The following is a 16,993-nucleotide window of genomic DNA, read 5'->3' as shown; positions in this document are numbered from 1 at the left end:
TGATGCCTACTGGCCCTGACAGACTTTTCCCCACAGACTTACATTGTGAAAGTTGTTTCACTATCTAATTTCATTCATTTGCCCAATTTCAAGCCAGTTGAGGTGGTTTGGGCATCTGGTAAGGATGCCCTCTGGACTCCTCTCTAGGAAGGAGGACAAGGTGGAGAGATTATATCTCCACACTGGCCTAGGAACGCCTCGGGATCCCCCAGTCAGAGCTGGTTAATGTGGCTCGGGAAAGGGAGGTTTGGGGCCCCCTGGTGGAGCTGCTGCCCCTACGACCCTACCCCGGACAAGCGGTTGAAGATGGGTGTTCAAATAACATTTGGAAAGGGTGGAAGAGCTCAAGTTAGCGGAGGGCTAAGCCCGAAATCAAGGTAATTTTATACTTGGAAGTCAAACCTATGGCTTTATGAACTAGGACAGTGATAATGAGTTACTTGCTACAGTTGCTTGTCGGCAAAAAAAAAAAACAGAATACCCAGGGGCCTTATACAAATTCAGTGCCCCCTTGTCCATTCCCGGAGCAGTCCGGTCGTTTAGGGGATGTGGTGTTACCTCTAATAAGCAGAGAAATTGTTGTTTGTTCCTCAGACTAATTGCTGAGGTGATCCTCTCTTACTCTTGGCTGTTGAAACAGCCAATGCTGACTAGCCAAGCCATCAGCCGGCTTGAGTCGAGCTGAGATGGGCCAGTTTAGACCGCTGTGGTTTTGTCTTGTCACAAATCTTTGGTCTGAACCGGCGTTTAGTTTTAATTGTACACAATCAACGCTCTGTGGACCCTGTTGTGTTGATGTTTGTGGGCTATACAGATATGCTCCAGTCAATAGCAAAAAATATACAGATAAATGTCACTAGAGAAAAAAAAACACAAGAATGTCCTCAGTTTTAGGTTTTATTTGAGACTTTTTTGGACCAGATTCTTAGAGTGAGAGCGAAAACTTTAACAAAGGAAAAGTAAAGCTAAGCAATACAAAAGTATCAGAATCAGCCTTGAACCCTATGCAAAATTCAACTGAATGTTATGTTCATACAGCAATTTCATCATTTGAAAACCATTCCATCTCTGTGACAACAGTGGGTGTGTCTGTTCACCATGTGCTTGGGCCGCTGGAGGATGAGATCATGACGCAGTTAATAAGTTGTTTTGTCCTGAGCTGAGGAGAACAGAATGTGTTCGGCCACACGCCTGCAGCCAGATAAAACTTCCATGAATCACAAGGGGTTTGACCTTTTGAACTCTAGGTGTGTGGTGGGAGTCTGTGTGTGTGTGTGTGTGTGTGTGTATATATATATATGCATGTACTATATATACTCAATTATTTTCTGTAATAAAACAACCTAGTAGCACGGAGATGTAACTTCAGAACAAGGCAAATCTTGAAAAAATAGAGTGACAAATCTACACTATTACAAGCAATAACAGTGCTAACAGGAATGCTAGTGCTTCTCAGCTTGCCAATGTGAAGTAGGTCTAAAGGTTACATTGCAGTAGGAACTCGATTACGACATTTTCCATGGCAGAAAGGCAGATGACTTCACAGGAAACTGATTACTTCCATCTCTGAAGGCTGGTCTCATGCACTATGAAGCCACTTATATAATGTGAATGTGCACCCAGAGGCTCACGGAGGAATTCAATGTGCTGTTGAATCTGCTTCCTCCCCACTGGAGGATCTCTGAGCCCAGTTCTTATTTTCCTTCAGCATGTACAGCTAGTGAGAATGTTACAAGCTTGAATGGATGGATGTGCAACAAATTTGTTTTGTTGTGATTTGTAAATAAAATATGGCGTTTTTCTTTTACTCGTGTATAAACAAGGTCTAGGTAGAAAGAAGTAATGGATTCAGTGGTTTGGAAATGATGTCGTAATCTTGTTGAAATTAGAGCTGGGTATCAAACCTAAATACTTTTGGCAGCAACCCAAATATGTGACTGATGAGTACCAAAAGCCTGCTCGGATTTGTAATCTGGTTTATTTTTTTTTTGATTTGATTTATTTCTGATTAAAAGCTGCACTAAAGAATATTTCAATCTGCATTCATCAATATTTTTATATGATCAATTAATTAAAGTATTATTATGTCTAATGTAAAATGAGTCCTTAGTAGCGCAGAGCTGGGAAACAACGAATGTTTCCCAGCTCTGCAGTTCCCTTCAGCCCAACCCAGCTTTTTTAGCTTTTTTATCTTTAGGTTCATTGTTTTGGCCCAGAGTTAACTGTTGGATCGGTCTCACTGCTATGATCTATTTTATTTCCAGTTGCTGCAGGCATCTGTTTAAGCAACAAAGCTCTCATAAAGCCACTGTACACTATCTGCAGAGCACCAAACCATAGACAGACAAGGCCAGATCTAAAATAGTGTGAATACTGGACTTCAATTTAGGAAGTCCTGCTGTGCTAGATGTGTTAATAGGCAATAGGCAAGGTATGCCATTTCAGGCCATATCATTTAAGCCTTTTTAAGACTTTGTAAGATGCCTTGAATTAAAGTAGTATTAAGTATTTTATTGGTGTTGTACTAATTGATACCCAGGCCTATCTGATATTCAGGCTACTCAGCCTGGCCCTCCACTGAGGGGGAAAATATGGGAGCACCCTACAAATGAATTGAATTTACATGTCATGTAAGACAGATGTAATTTGGCCTAATGAAATTCAGCAGCCTTGAGCTTGCTTTGGTGAATTAATACAGGCACATCTGAGATAGCCTGTCCAGTGTGTGTGTGTGTGTGTGTGTGTGTGTGTGTGTGTTAAAGGCTTTCTTTCCAAACACTACACCTCCTGAGACATTATTCACAGACATGACATAGGGTCATATAAATCATATGTGCTCCGTCCTTCCATGAGTGTGACCTTGACTCTACTTCGTGTTTCACAATGACTTCCACTGCGCATGTGTGTGAGCGTGAGCAGGGTTAAATATACATGTGCTATGTGCTGTCCGCTACGAATGTGCGACCTTGACTGCACCTCATGTTTTACAATGACTCGCCATCCATGCGCCTGTGTGTGTGTGTGTGTGTTGGTAGAATGGGGTGTTATCATTCACTCGTCTAATACATGACCTTGACTGTACAGTCTTCAGCCTGCTGGCAATCATCTGACCAGCTATGGGACTGCACTGAACAAATCAAAGAAAAAATATTCAAGGTTGATGTTCCTGACAGGTCAAATGGGCTCACTGTGGTCCAGACTCCCTCTACACGGGGCTTGATTGAAAGCAGGCATCTAATAAGGCAATAGGCGGGGGGGGGGGGGGGGGGGGGGGGGGGGGGGGGGGGGGGGGGGGGGGGGGGGGGGGGGGGGGGGGCTGTCTGTTGTCTAAGTCACTGAGCTATACATCTCATAACACACTTACTGTTGACTTTGCCTGAAGAAGTGAATCTTGTGAGGATTCATGTTGTTTCATCTGTTTATTGTCATCGCAGACTAGATTGAAACCAGCTGCATATTATTTAACTATTTTATTCAAAGACACCCAAATTGTTGCTAATAATCCTTTAGAAGAAGGAGGAACGAGAAGGAGACATCAGATTACACTCATTACTCCAATTATTTCCACTGAGGTCCTTAATGTAAAGATAGTAAAGGCACAGGAGCGACATCATACAAACAACATCCCAACAAAATATACCCCTTAATTATTATCAAAGAAATCCCTTCAATGTAAAAAAAAACAACGGTGCTTGAAACAAGACACCGCGGGGGGTTAAATGAAGCCGAAAAAACTAATCAGAACTGGTAGAAACAGCAGCAACCCTCGTAAGCCGCACAAGTGAGTGAGGAGGAAGAGGTCTTTTGTGATCACCTAACCAGAAAATTCTGGCCAGGTAATTAGCCTCGGCTATTGTACAAATACAATCGCAGAAAAAAAAGACTCGTCCCCTGAATTACTGAGGGCAGGGAAGGGGGGTCACGGCTCAACATTGCGATGACTGTCAGCCATCGTGGGAGGGATGATGGCATCGTCTATCGGCCCAACCCTAATACCCAATAGAAATGATGGCCAAAACTATGCAAATATTACCCACGTTGTTTAGAAGCGTAATTTCCCTTCCAGGAAGTGTACACCACCAAACCTGACTCAGTCTAAAAGAGCTACTTAAGCAATTACATCGCCACAGTGTTTGACTGACGGGTGATCTCTGGGAAGAGCAGTGCGAAACATCACAGCATTGAAAACTTGATACCTTCATAACTTTATATGACAAAGGCTTTAGGTTAGAAAAGCTTATCATATGTACAATATGACATGTATGTTAACACTGCCCTTCTCCTCCAATTAAGTGTGTGCGCATGCTTTCCTTTCCTCCCATACACGTGTGTTATGTGTGTGTGTGTGTGTTTGTGTGTGTGAGGTCAGCAACCATGGCCCAACACACACTCCCCCCTGGCTCTGTTCTAGTAAGCTTGTTTCCAAGAAGGAGACAATCCAATAGCCAACACCCTACTAAGAACATCGCAACCATCTGCAATTATAGCACCACTGATCCGACCAACAGGACTTCAACATGTGGCCAGCAGTGTGTATTTACCAAGCCAACTTCCTGGAAGAAACGCACTCAGGCTGGGTAGCTGTCAAAAAACAATGCAATCCTTAAATCTGTCGGAACCTTGGAGGAAGACCGATTGTATGAAATAGAGTCATAGCGGTACTTTCAACTTCACACACAGTAAAGACTCTACATCTGGTTTCTTAAAGTTCGTCAACCACTTATCCTGCGTACAGGGTTGCGGGGGGCTGGAGCCAATCCCAGCTGAAATTGAAAGAAAGCAATTTCTTAGAGTTCTCTTTACTAATTCTAATCTTTACAGGTATATTACACTGTAACCAAGCAACAGCATTGTGTGTGAAGTTGTGTAGAGAGAGGCCCTGAAAACAAGGGTTGTCAAAATAATCTCAAGTCAAGGCTACTGGACATTTCACACTGTCTTCATCAGCAGAAGGAAGTTGCTCAGTCGTCATGGAACTGTAAATGTTCAAACATTTGATTATTCTGAGCCCTCTTCTGACTTTTTGTCCACGCTGGCATAAAAGCTTCGCTTGACACTTTGCTTTTGACGGTCTGAACAAACCACCACACACCATAGTATCCCCAAAAACTACTCCAAACAACAACGCCAACGTTCACTGCTAATGTACTGTAGAGTGCCCTTTATGTAGAGAGGTGGAAAGTTAGGATGTGGAGGTCGGGATGGTGGATGGGGGCGACTTTCATCAGGAGATTGAAGCTGTTCCATCAGCACAGAATCCACGGTTGCCGCCGTGTGCTGGTGGAAAGCGAGAATTTCAAACACGGTGGCATTGGACGTAAAAATAAAACATCGCTGAATATAATCCAGGCTTTTGCAGAATCATCAAATATCGACGTTCTTGTCTGTCCATAGACCGTGTGAGAGTAAGTGGACCTTGAGGTGACACTGCCTTCTTCAATAATACTCTAATATTGCTTCTGTTTGAAAGCCGCGTAGTATTGACGGATCTCAGTTGACCAAGGGTGGGACTTAAACAATGCAGGGGCCATAATGTTGTTTTGGATCTAAAATGTTTTCAAAAATGGCTTGTATGTGTTGTATATTGTACAGTGAAATATTCAACAAGGACAATAACAGGTAAAAGCCGACATATTAGATCAAATACGTGAGCACTGAGAAACCTGATTAAACCACACAGCATTTTCCCAAGAGGTTGATGAGTTCTGTGAATGCCATGATTATAGTTTTCTTTCCAAAAATGTTTACTTGACAATGCATATGAACAATCCATATTTCCCCACAAACCAAAATCTATAATATGGTAAAGAGAATCAAGGTTTGAAGATCCAGCCAAAGTGCTCTTCTAAGTACCATCCCTCATCTCAAGGAAGAGACGAACTTTGTCTTTAATCAGAAAGCGTATGTATTTATTGATTTCCCCAAATGATGTGCATGTGGCATTGGGAAGCACTCTAGCTTAGCAGACTACACCTACTTCATTAATTCATTCATATACTTTATACCATTTATTAGCTTTCATGCAGGCTTGCCGACCTTCGGGTGTGACCACATATTTTCATGTTTGAGTATTCCCCGCTGTACTCAAATGCTCTCTGGATGATGTGATGGCCCTTCATGAAAGCAAAAACAGAGTAGGGATAATAGTCTGTCAGAGTTGTTTTGCCAGGCCGTTTTTGTCTGCAGCTCTCTGCTATTGATGGCGTCTCATGTCAGCTTAAAGGCGTCTGAGAAGCAGAAATAACAGGATACACCGAGACAGGCACAGTTGGTACCTAAATAAAACACACTTCCTCAACCACAAAGCTTGCTGTTGACGGCAGCAGCCATGAAAACAGCAATTAGTGCTCAACAAATGTATCACATTTATATAACAGAGGCAGCAGAGTAACAGTAAGTTAAACTTCATTTTAATTTTAATTTAAAGTAATGTCTTTCTTAATGGTTAATACACCATTTACTAATACTTTGTAGTTTAGTAATAATGTTTCTCTGGCTAAATCTTGACTTATACAACTGATGAAATACCTTATTAATTAACATGAATTAACATTAATAATACATTATTTATGTCTAAACCCTTTATAAACAGTTCTGTATTAAAAAGTGGTAGCAATTCAGGAGATGACTGAAAGATAATATAAGTGTTAATTATTCAACTATTAAAGTGTTTTCATATCAAATCCCTCTCCCTCCTGCCCATCATATAAAACTGCATCTGACTGTTAGCATACTGTCCCGTTTTGCTCTGTGTTGGCTAAGCCATGCCCAGTTTTGGAGGATCCAATCCGAAATATATCACATCAAAGAACTAAAGGCGCTCTTTAAGTTGGATCTCGCATTTTTACCTTTACTTGGCTCATGAACTGTACCTTGATATGTTTAACCAAATTACCACAGGCCTTGTGTTAAGTCCTTGTGTTAATTTAGGCCTGGGTCACTCCAGCAGCTCAATCCAGCCATGTTGGAGTGCACTTAGAGGAACATGTTGCTAAAAACACTGAGTGCTGTGTTTACTATTAGCAGCCCAGAGCTACATTGATATCAGGCCAGTGCTAAAGAGGCTAACATTAACTCACGTTAATTCAGTGCTCCGCTCTGCTCGGTGTTAATTACACATGCCAGCTGAGCGTTGACGGTTCCTCACTTCAGACCTGGCGCTGTTGGCCGGCTGGCAAACACCCAGGCTGGTTGTAATTGGCACTAATACAGCAATATAGTCAGGGGTCATGAGCTTGATTCTCTTCCAGGTCAATCTTGAGTGCAGTTGGTCAGAGGTGAGTGTGTGTTTATGGTCTACAAATCAAAGACCAAAAGTAGAAGATATTTCACCTGATTTTATAATCATTTGACATCTGTAAAGACTGTTCTAAAAAAAATAGCTTCTAAGTGAGCTCTATACAGTGTTGAACTTGGCTGCTGACACAGAGTTGGATGTCTTTTCATTTCTTTGATGTTCAGGTTTGAAGTGCAGATAGAGCAATCTGATCCCCACTCAGCCTGCTATCGTTTATTTTATTTCCATCCCTGACTCCACATCTGGAGGTTTTAATAGCAAACTGGCCACCCAACCCTCACAATGCTGGGATAATCAGCAAATTTAATGACCCAAATGAGCTGGAAATTCAATTAATGCGGTCATGCATTGGATTTATGGATAGAAGGAATAGCCAGGCTTTTTTTCTGTGGGAACTGGGTGGAGTCAGCAGCGCCCTAACATAACTCTTCTGACTGTTGCGCCGACATGGTATTAATACACCTCCTGAATGCCTGACATAAAATTAGCCAGCCTCACGCTTCCTAATTAAGCTCTTTAGAAAGCGAGTCAAATAACTTCATCCGGTGAAGAAAGCATGCTCTCTGTCTCTTCAATCAAGGCCTCAAGTAACTGCAAAATAATGACTTTCAAGTATTATTATTAACGTCTGATGTATGTGCGACCTGAAGCGGGTAAACCTGGTTGAGCCACTTTTTTTTATACCCTGCTAAGAAGTAGAATGTACAAAAATGCTAGGATAATAGGTTTTGTGTACAACATAGTACCCACGTTAGTATACAGATGAATGCTCCTCTGGTAGAAGCAACAGTGCAAAATTCTACATATATCATGCATTTGTAGTATTAGTTTAAAGTTTATAAGATAATTCTGTTCTTGGGTCAGGCATTGTATACTGAGACTTAGATTGGGTGACAAGATTAATCACATCACCAAATGTCGTTGTAACATATTTATAGTAACACTGCAGTTGGAGGTTATGCGAGCACGCAGGTGGAAACACTGCTGACACTTGCAGGGATCTTTTCCAAGATGTTAGCACCTGGCATAACAGTCTAAGGCTGTAAGTAGTAAAATGAAGCACTTTTTGTGGACGTGATTTTGAATGGTGCAATTGTCCCGGATTCCAAAACCTTTTGTACCTACTAGTCATTTCGACACCAAAATATCCTCCTGAGACCCGGCAATTCATTTTTGTCCTCAGTGGGGGACATGGCACTGAGGGCTCTATTTCAAACACCATGCATGTAACCTGTTTGAGTCCTAATGTACAGTGTAGAGTGCACCCTGGGCTTTCTAGTGATGTCAAACAGATGGGGGTGTGGCCAACATAGCAAATTCGGTCTTTTCAATATGGCGGGAATCACATCAACCAGCTTCTATGGCTATAAGGGAGGCAAATGATCAAATTTAAATAAAAATCATGTTTATATTGTTGATAATGCTTTTGTTTTTTAAGTATGAAAGCCTTAACTATATTTTTGTTATTAATCATCCTATTAAAGTGCAGGAGAGAAGGGTGCAACTGGAAGACCTTTGTGAAGGGCAAAATGTTTCTTTGTGTCTCAAAGACCAAGAATTGCTTTCTAATGTGTGGTGAACACATGCACGATGTGTTCACCACACCGTATGTGTACTGACCTATGGTACTGATTATCTTTCAGATATTCCCCCATTAAGCAAAATGTTTTTAAAGGTAGTGTGATGGCAATTTGGGTTTTCAAATAAACAGTTTAGGCAAACATTTCACACATCAGAGTATCATCCGGGTGAGCTGTCTCAGCACATGCAGCTTTTATCCTAATGTGAGGGTCAGCGCTATCTTACCACTGGTCTTTAAGAGGTCCTCTGGAGGACCCTCAATCTAAATCTGTCGTAAAGACAATCCTGCCCTTGCACAGCCAGGTACATGTTGTAAAACAATGAAAGACATGACCCCTGGACAGATCACATGCATTTACCCAGTACCCGATAAACCAGAGGCCCTCAGTGAGTAACATTAATTACATGACTGTCTTTGGAGATGGTACTCATGGAATTCCCAATACAGTAAAAAAGTTTCTTATAATTAAATGAGGATTCCATGATGAATGTGTTAAATTGGTTTTATATAGTTTTATATAAGATAACTGTAATGAAATGTAAAGCAAATTTAGGCTTACAATACATTTTTTTCGTGTTACTGTGATCATTTTTGAAAATGTAATGCTATTAAATAGGCTATATGTCTCATGATCATCACAACATTTTAATTAAAATGATCCTCAAATAAGCTAATCATTAGTTGCAGCAGACTTATGTCATCATTACTAATGCGTCATGGGTCTACACACATTCTGTGGCTTCATCCCCACAGAGGAGTGGGGGGGGGGGGGTGCAGAGTGAGACTGGGAGTCTGCTGGTCAGTGTAAGATTAAAGGCGATAAAATCCAGGAAGCTGCCGACATTGTGGCGACCCCGCTGGTAGCCTAGCAACCAGAATGTGTGTTGACAACAAAAGCCTGACACAAGGCTCGTGCTGAGAGTCTGTGCTGGGAGGGGCACAAACACACACTCCTGTAAAGTTCAGTCACATGCATGGAGAAAGAAAAGCCAACACACACATTGCATTTCAAGTATCTGGCACATACCCCCCCCCCCCACACACACACACACACACACACTCTCCAAGCTTGCCGGCTAGCTAAATGCAGTTTAAATGGTAAAAATCAGTTCAGCCACTGTGGAGATGTCATTGTCTAGAGTCAACAAAACTGTCTTGCCCGCAAATTTGAGGGCGCAGGTATCAAGGAGGACCGTCAGTAATCTCAGCTGTATAAGCTGTGGGTGGATGAATTCAACACACTGACCCAGTGAACCTTACATTGAACACTTCACCTGGGGAAAAAACATTGCTGAGAACATAAAACCAGTGGACTAACAGGTGCAAATTCACAGAAATTGAACTCTGAGATCTGAGCAGATTTATTTTGCGCCGCTGCAACTTTGTCACTGGGATACTTGTCCTCTGTGTGCACCTTTCAGTTTCAGCAGATCGATATTGGTTTGTTTCTTTCAATTATCTTCAAAATGGTCCTTATTGGGGGCTTCTCCTTTAACAGCTCCACATTATTGCTTCTTTTATTGACCTGTACAGGATCATTTTCGTGTCTTCTCTACTCATATGTTTTAAGTCTAGGTTTTATAAAAGTTCCACATTTCTGGCTTCACAGTATCTTTTCTCCTGAAATATTCTCAGTTGTACCTTTGCCACAAAAAGCTACATTAGTGTATTTTATCATAATCCAAAAGGTTCATAACAGATTCTATCTTACATAAAGCTCTTAATCCGTCTCTTGTCTGCTTCAAAAGCTCCATATTAGTAACTTCTCTTTTACCGTAAAAGGTCCACATTAATGTCTTTATTTATTTACAACTCCAAATGAATCCCCTTTCTCCCAAAACTCTTACTTTGCATAGTATTCTTACTCAAAAACATAAGACAACATTAGTGTGTTTCTATGTGAAAAAGTTCTTCCATGTTACAGTTCTGTTTTCCTCTGAAGGACCATGTAAAAGTAGTTTGTCTAAACTATAAAAAGGTATATATTGGTACTTTTTCCAGGTGAGCATTATTCCTTTTGTTTGTTCTAGGCATCCTTAAAAAGCAGAGACTTTGTTTCTGCTTTACAACCAAAAGGCCAGTGTCAGATCTAGAGTGTTTGCTGAGGTTGTGAGATTGGTGTGGGGTGACAAGTGTAAAGAGGCGATGGCTGGCTGTTCGATACCTTTACAGGCGAAGCACTTGATGTGGAAGTGTTTGTTCTGGACCCGGAGCGCCTCTCCTTTGCAGGGCTTCCCGCAGTTCTGACAGGCGATAGGTCCCCCTCCTCCCTGCTTTTGCTTCTGCTTCTGCTGCTCCAGAGGGCTGTGGACAGCCTGCTGCTGAAACACTGCAGGAGACAGGCAGAGACAGGAAGAAGGCTATGTTAGATCTTATTCTAGTTTGTACAGAAGGTACACATAGACACGTACAAACAATGATTAGAACAGACAAACCGACACTTGGATTTGGTGACAAATCTGGCAGTTGTGGTCAACATTTGATATTACTTATACTATAACATCATGCTAATGTCTGTAGACATAACTTAGTAGTACGGACACAAGATGAAGATTAACAAAAAATTTGACACATCCTGATGTGTACAATGAGTTGCATCCTATTTACACTCCACTGTCCCTCATGCTCTTCCAAAATGCCAGTATTGGTTAAGGGCTAAAATTGGCACGATCTAAATCAGAAAAAAGATTGGTGGCATCTAAAGGCTATTCTACCATGAAAAAAAGGCAATTGTGGGGGAGATACCAGATATTTGGAGTTTTTCAGGATATGTTTGGCACTAAAAAACATAAAAAAACAAATACTGCTTGTGTGTAGCCTTAAACCAAAAATATCTGCATCAATTCATATTTGTGACCCATTTATTTATACATAGTATGTCAGTCCCCGTTTTGCACTTCAAGCTTCAAGTACCATCCTTTTACTTAAATAAACACACAAAGGAGTGTCTTATTGTGTTACAGATATAAAACACTGCTTTAATCCAAAAATACCCAAGCCTTCACTTAGGTTGTCACATCAGACAACAATATGAAGAAACAATATTCCTGATTTCTCTTTTTTTTCTTTGACTAGTGCAAACACACACACACACACACACACACACACACACACACACACACACACACACACACACACACACACACACACACACAAACACACGCGTTTTAAGTGTTCTATCAGTTGTGGGGACATTGCAGTGTCTTTCATTTGTTACCTTGAGACGTACCATAACCCCAACCACTTCAAACCTAACCATTACCCTAATGGTAGCCAGGCCCTGTCGTTAGCCTTAAACCCAGGCTTAACTGCAAAATGCAATGATTTATACAGATGTCACACACACAAAAAGCCAAGAAAGTCTACATAAACACTAATGTATGATGAATGTCACAACGTTGACCAGTTCCCAATAACTTTCCAAACAGTTATTCTCCTTTGTTCCACACAGGAGCGAGGGTTTGTGCCAAGACAAATTATGTCAATACCAGCGGTGAAAAACATGTAACATAGCACAACAACATTCCTGAGGCATTGCACCAACGCAAGAAGGCAAACATATACCGTAAAAGCCTGACGTCTCCATCTTAACAGTATCATCAGCGTACCTCTCCCTTTTCCCCTTTCAGCGTAACTCTGGCAGAATATGCTCAACAGCCTTTTCAACACTGATTCGGGCATCAGACGAATAAAAGGCCCTTTGTGTTTTCAGGAGACATTTGTGTCTTCCGACCTGTTTCATCAGGGTTCCATGGTTACCAGTAATTGGGCTTGGAGAGGCAAGTTCGTCAAATGAATTGATTTATAGAAAGCGAGAGAAGGAAGTGTAGGGATAATAGCTGTGAGCCGAAGCAGCTGCTTTCTGGAGATTCACCAACAACATTTTTCTGGTGGACATTATCCTTCTTTCAGGTTTGCTCAATTCACTGGGTGTTTATTGGGTGTTTTATTGGGGCAATATTTTGACTTTGATTAAGTTAAAGCCACAATGTTTTACTGTCTCTACTCAATAATGTGCTACATTAAAAACACATTTAGCCACCCAGACACTTTTCTCCCTATGAAGTTAAAGGGACACTTCATTTAGACTGGAGAGACTGTTGAACTTCAGGTGGTTCTTACTCAATCACACTAAGTCACTTACTTTCCAGTCAGACTGGTCGATGCAACCATTAGTTGGATTTGAAACACATAAAATTTAAAGTTTTAACACATTTTGGGAAATGCGCTTATTTGCATTGTTTCTGAAAGTGAGATAAGGAAATCAATCTTATGTCTGTGCATTAAGTACAGAGTCAGGACATGATTGGCATGGCTTAGCATAAGCATTTATGTATCTAGTTTGTATAGCTTGTACTCTAACAAGTTATGGTTTTTTACATATATCCTTTTTTTTAACCAGGTAAAAAGTCTACCTGAGATTAAAAGAGCTTTTTTCAAGAGTGGCCTGGCCAAGAGAGCTGCAAAACAATGTTACAACAATCAACGCAAACAATACAAACACACAACTGCCACACATATATAGACGAAAATTCAATTAAAAAGGTCTAATTTCTTAGAAATTCCACTAAAAATTTAGGCGCAATCACAATGGCCAAATGTTCTATTTTCTCATTCCTAAAATTGACTTCTTGGGGGTAATTACATGCTGGAACTATTTCTTGGAGAATAAGTTCTTTCACACGCCCAGTACTTTTGTGCAGCAACTCTGATCCGTGAGCGCAGGTTTTACTATTGGTCTCTGTGCAGGCATGATGGTATTAAAAAAACTTCAACCTTCAACCTCACTGGGATGACAAGACTGCAGAAGGCTGTGCACAGAAACCGTGCTTGGCTGTTACTTGCCAATAAGATGTTGCTGCAAGTACCTTCCCATTAAAACATCACATTTCATTTCTGTTAAAATATGAGTTAAACAAACAAGACAGGAGACAGTGTTCACTTCTAAGCCCTCTTTGAATGACACATTTGCCTATTTGTGACTTGTTTTGCTGTGGAATACTTGGCAGGAGAGTACAAACAGCCACCAGTCTATCCAGATCTACAGGACCAACACATTCTTCAGCATGTTTTACAAGGATCTCTCAGCCACGGAACGTTTACAGCTTTGTGTGTGTGTGTCCAAGACAAACACAGCCTCTCACACATCCTTAGATCTCTTTAAGATAACCTTTCATCATGTGTCTCACCAAGCCTTATGCCAGAGTTTTCAAAAGTACCCAAATCAGACCTATTTATTCAAAAAGTTCCTTGGTAATACTGTACATTCTTGACGTGGCAAAATATAATAAAAATATAGAGAAAGGCATTTGGATGATCCAAAGAGAGGCTCTCTTTCAGTCCATTTGTCTAGATTACAATCTGATCTCCAATTTAAAAATATCCAGACTTCTAAATTGAACCAGGACAAGAAAAGGGATTTTGGACAACGCTGCTTACATTCTATTGTCGGAAGGAGGTGGGGCTTTATTGGAGCTACCCATGTAGAGCGTACATGTGGGCATGAACCAATAAAGACAAAGATTTAGGAGGGGAAAGTCTCGAGTCCTCGTAAAAATGGTCTGAGACCGAGTTGATTGCAACCATCTGGAAAAGACAACAGTCCAAAAGCGAGAAAGGGTTGGGAGGAGGGTAGGCAGCAGGGACTGGTAGTCACAAGGGAGTCGGGAGGGGTACGGCCTCCTGATCTGACCTAGCATGCATTGCTGCACCCTTGCACCTGTTGGGGGGGATCCAGTGTCTTTACTTCCTCTTCAAACAGCAAATAAACGAGTAGGGCGGCACTGAAGAGGAGACAGATGATCTGCTGGGCCAGAGGTACGATCCAGCAAGTTGTTCTAGACATTCAGGCTGCCAGTAACCAAGCCAGTTGTAGTCTGTGATTGCTGTTTATATTTGACACAGTTAGCTGACCAAATGAATAATGAGTGCTCCACTCAATCAATGTTCAATTGTAGCTTTTTTGTGTCCTTGTTAGGGTTCTTAGCAGGAAGGAGATTTGCATCTTCATGTTTCAGGCATTTTAAAATTCCAAGTAATTAGGGTAATATAATAAAAAATAATTTGCCATGAGTATATTTTGTCATTCGCAAATCACTAATAGTAGTCAAATCAAGAGATTAGAGATTGAGTAGAGGAGTAGAGAGTGGAAATTATTTAGTTGGACGAGGGTGACGTAAGAAATTAATGAGTTTTCTCTCTTTGACGGAGAACAGAGGGCAACTGTGCCGTACACAGCAGCGTGTAGAGTTCTTCCCCCTCCCATCCCCCCCTACCCCTGTCGGTGACCTGTCTTCTCCAGGCCCAGTTGTCCATATCATCAATCAGCCTTTCTGGTGTCTGTTCTCTGGAGAACGGCCACTACTGATGTTGTTGTCCCAAAGGTCGCAGCCAGGCAGGCAGCCATCTGAGCAATGCAACACTACATGTCCGTGCCGCATACGGTCACACCACAGGAAGCCTCTGGGAACACACACTGACCACTGACAGAGGTTTGCGGTTTACCACCTGCACATGTATACCATACAACTGCCCAAACATAGGCATGTGCCTACACCGCATATAGCATCTCTCTGATGCATCGTGAAGCCCATACGCTTGCTGTTCCAGGTGACCAACAATAACTGAAGGTATGTAATGAGAGGGAACACATTCAGCAGAACCTCCCAAAGCCAAGTTCACACTGAAAACCGTGGGGAAACAAAATTCTGCCGTAAAAAGTTAGTTAATGCTTCAACATGAAAAGGTTTTAAAGGTACATATACATGGAATAATGAATCAAAGCCACTACACAGTGGAACACACAAGCAGTTAATTTTCAAATGCCTTTTCAAGAAGCCATGCTCCTGCACCTCCTAAAAATAGAGTGTTCCCTCAACTCACGGGGATCCCATGGTGCTCTGCAACATTCCTGTTGTGAACCATCTGCAGGGGTGGGCAGGGGATCAGAATGCTCACATTACCTCAGCAAGGGAGTACGTTGTGTAGGCAGAGCTGTTGACCTTGGGGACTTTCACTTTCTTATGGGTTAAGACATAAACATACATGCTATTCTTGTTTTTGTGGAGAAAAAAATCCAGTAAATCCTGTTCTTTGATTAGGGCAATAGTTCTATAGCTCTCTATGTGATACTACTGTATTACCTAAATGCTGTCAAATATGAAAAAACAAAAGTTAACTTCATAAAAGCTACTGTAGAACCACTTAAGTGTCGCTAAACTAAGTCTCCTTTGTGTTGCAGTGTGTTGTAAGTTTACTAAGGAAGTGGCAGTGCAATCTCCAGAAAATACTTCTTTGTGCAGTTGAATAATTTCACTTGTTAGCATTGGGGCTAGCACAATAACATTGGCATAGATTAGCATTAAGATAAGCCAGTTTGCAAAGAATATGCCTTCAAGTCATTAGAACAAAAACTAAAGACAGCTAATGAAATACTGCTTCCTCCGGCCAGTTCTGGGTACACTGGTTCGTAATGTTAATGGTACCAAAACATGCCTCTCATGCTGCAAAGCCTTATTCAGCATTCATTTTGCTAGCTTACTTACCAACACAGTGTATGTTATGCTGTGTGTTGTTTTGCTAGCAGTGTTTTGAGGAGAAATCCTTCGGGAAAGTCCCATGCTGGGCAGAACTACGAAGTGGCTTAAATTTCATTTGAATTTGACTGATTAGCTATTACGTTTCTTATGCTAATATCTGAATTCAACATTGCTCTTCTAATTTAGCATGGATAATGCTAAATGCAAGAAATGTAATGAGATTTCCTTCCCCTTCCCCTTGTGTCTGCAACTTCCATGCAACTTCTATCACATTTCAAGGGTCTATCAATTCAGGTTACTACAGCATAACATTTATGACAGTGGCAACTGAAATACATGTGAACCCCTCCAGATTAAAGTGCATAATTGGCACATTTTAGCCCAGGAGATTTAAGGCTCTTTTATTGGCTGTATTCACATTCTCTTAAGGTCTTGCGCCTAAATAATATGATTAAAACAACATGTGAAGACTTTTTAAGAGCCTGCTGACACCCGGCCATTCCTTTGTATAGCCATTACTTCACTGCTCAAGAGTTTCCTGTCCATCACCCCAACAGAAAACTCACTCCATTATCT

The 16,993-nt window shown here is 41.3% G+C and overlaps 1 protein-coding gene across 14 annotated transcripts in view; it reads right to left on the bottom strand.

Annotated features, from left to right (window-relative positions):
• The window catches only part of ablim2 (actin binding LIM protein family, member 2), a 101,157-nt gene that overhangs the window by 58,985 nt on the left and 25,179 nt on the right, over window positions 1-16,993 (bottom strand). For all 14 annotated transcript variants that reach the window (XM_046065948.1, XM_046065947.1, XM_046065952.1 and 11 more), the window contains exon 2: window positions 11,044-11,208. In XM_046065948.1, coding sequence (XP_045921904.1) covers window positions 11,044-11,208 — 165 coding nt within the window. The remainder of the gene's footprint in view (window positions 1-11,043; window positions 11,209-16,993) is intronic.

This window comes from Micropterus dolomieu, linkage group LG12, assembly GCF_021292245.1.
Source record: "Micropterus dolomieu isolate WLL.071019.BEF.003 ecotype Adirondacks linkage group LG12, ASM2129224v1, whole genome shotgun sequence".
Classification (NCBI taxonomy): Eukaryota; Metazoa; Chordata; class Actinopteri; order Centrarchiformes; family Centrarchidae; genus Micropterus; species Micropterus dolomieu.
The sequence above is the reverse complement of the archived record's forward strand: the minus strand, read 5'-3'. Positions and strand labels throughout refer to the sequence as shown.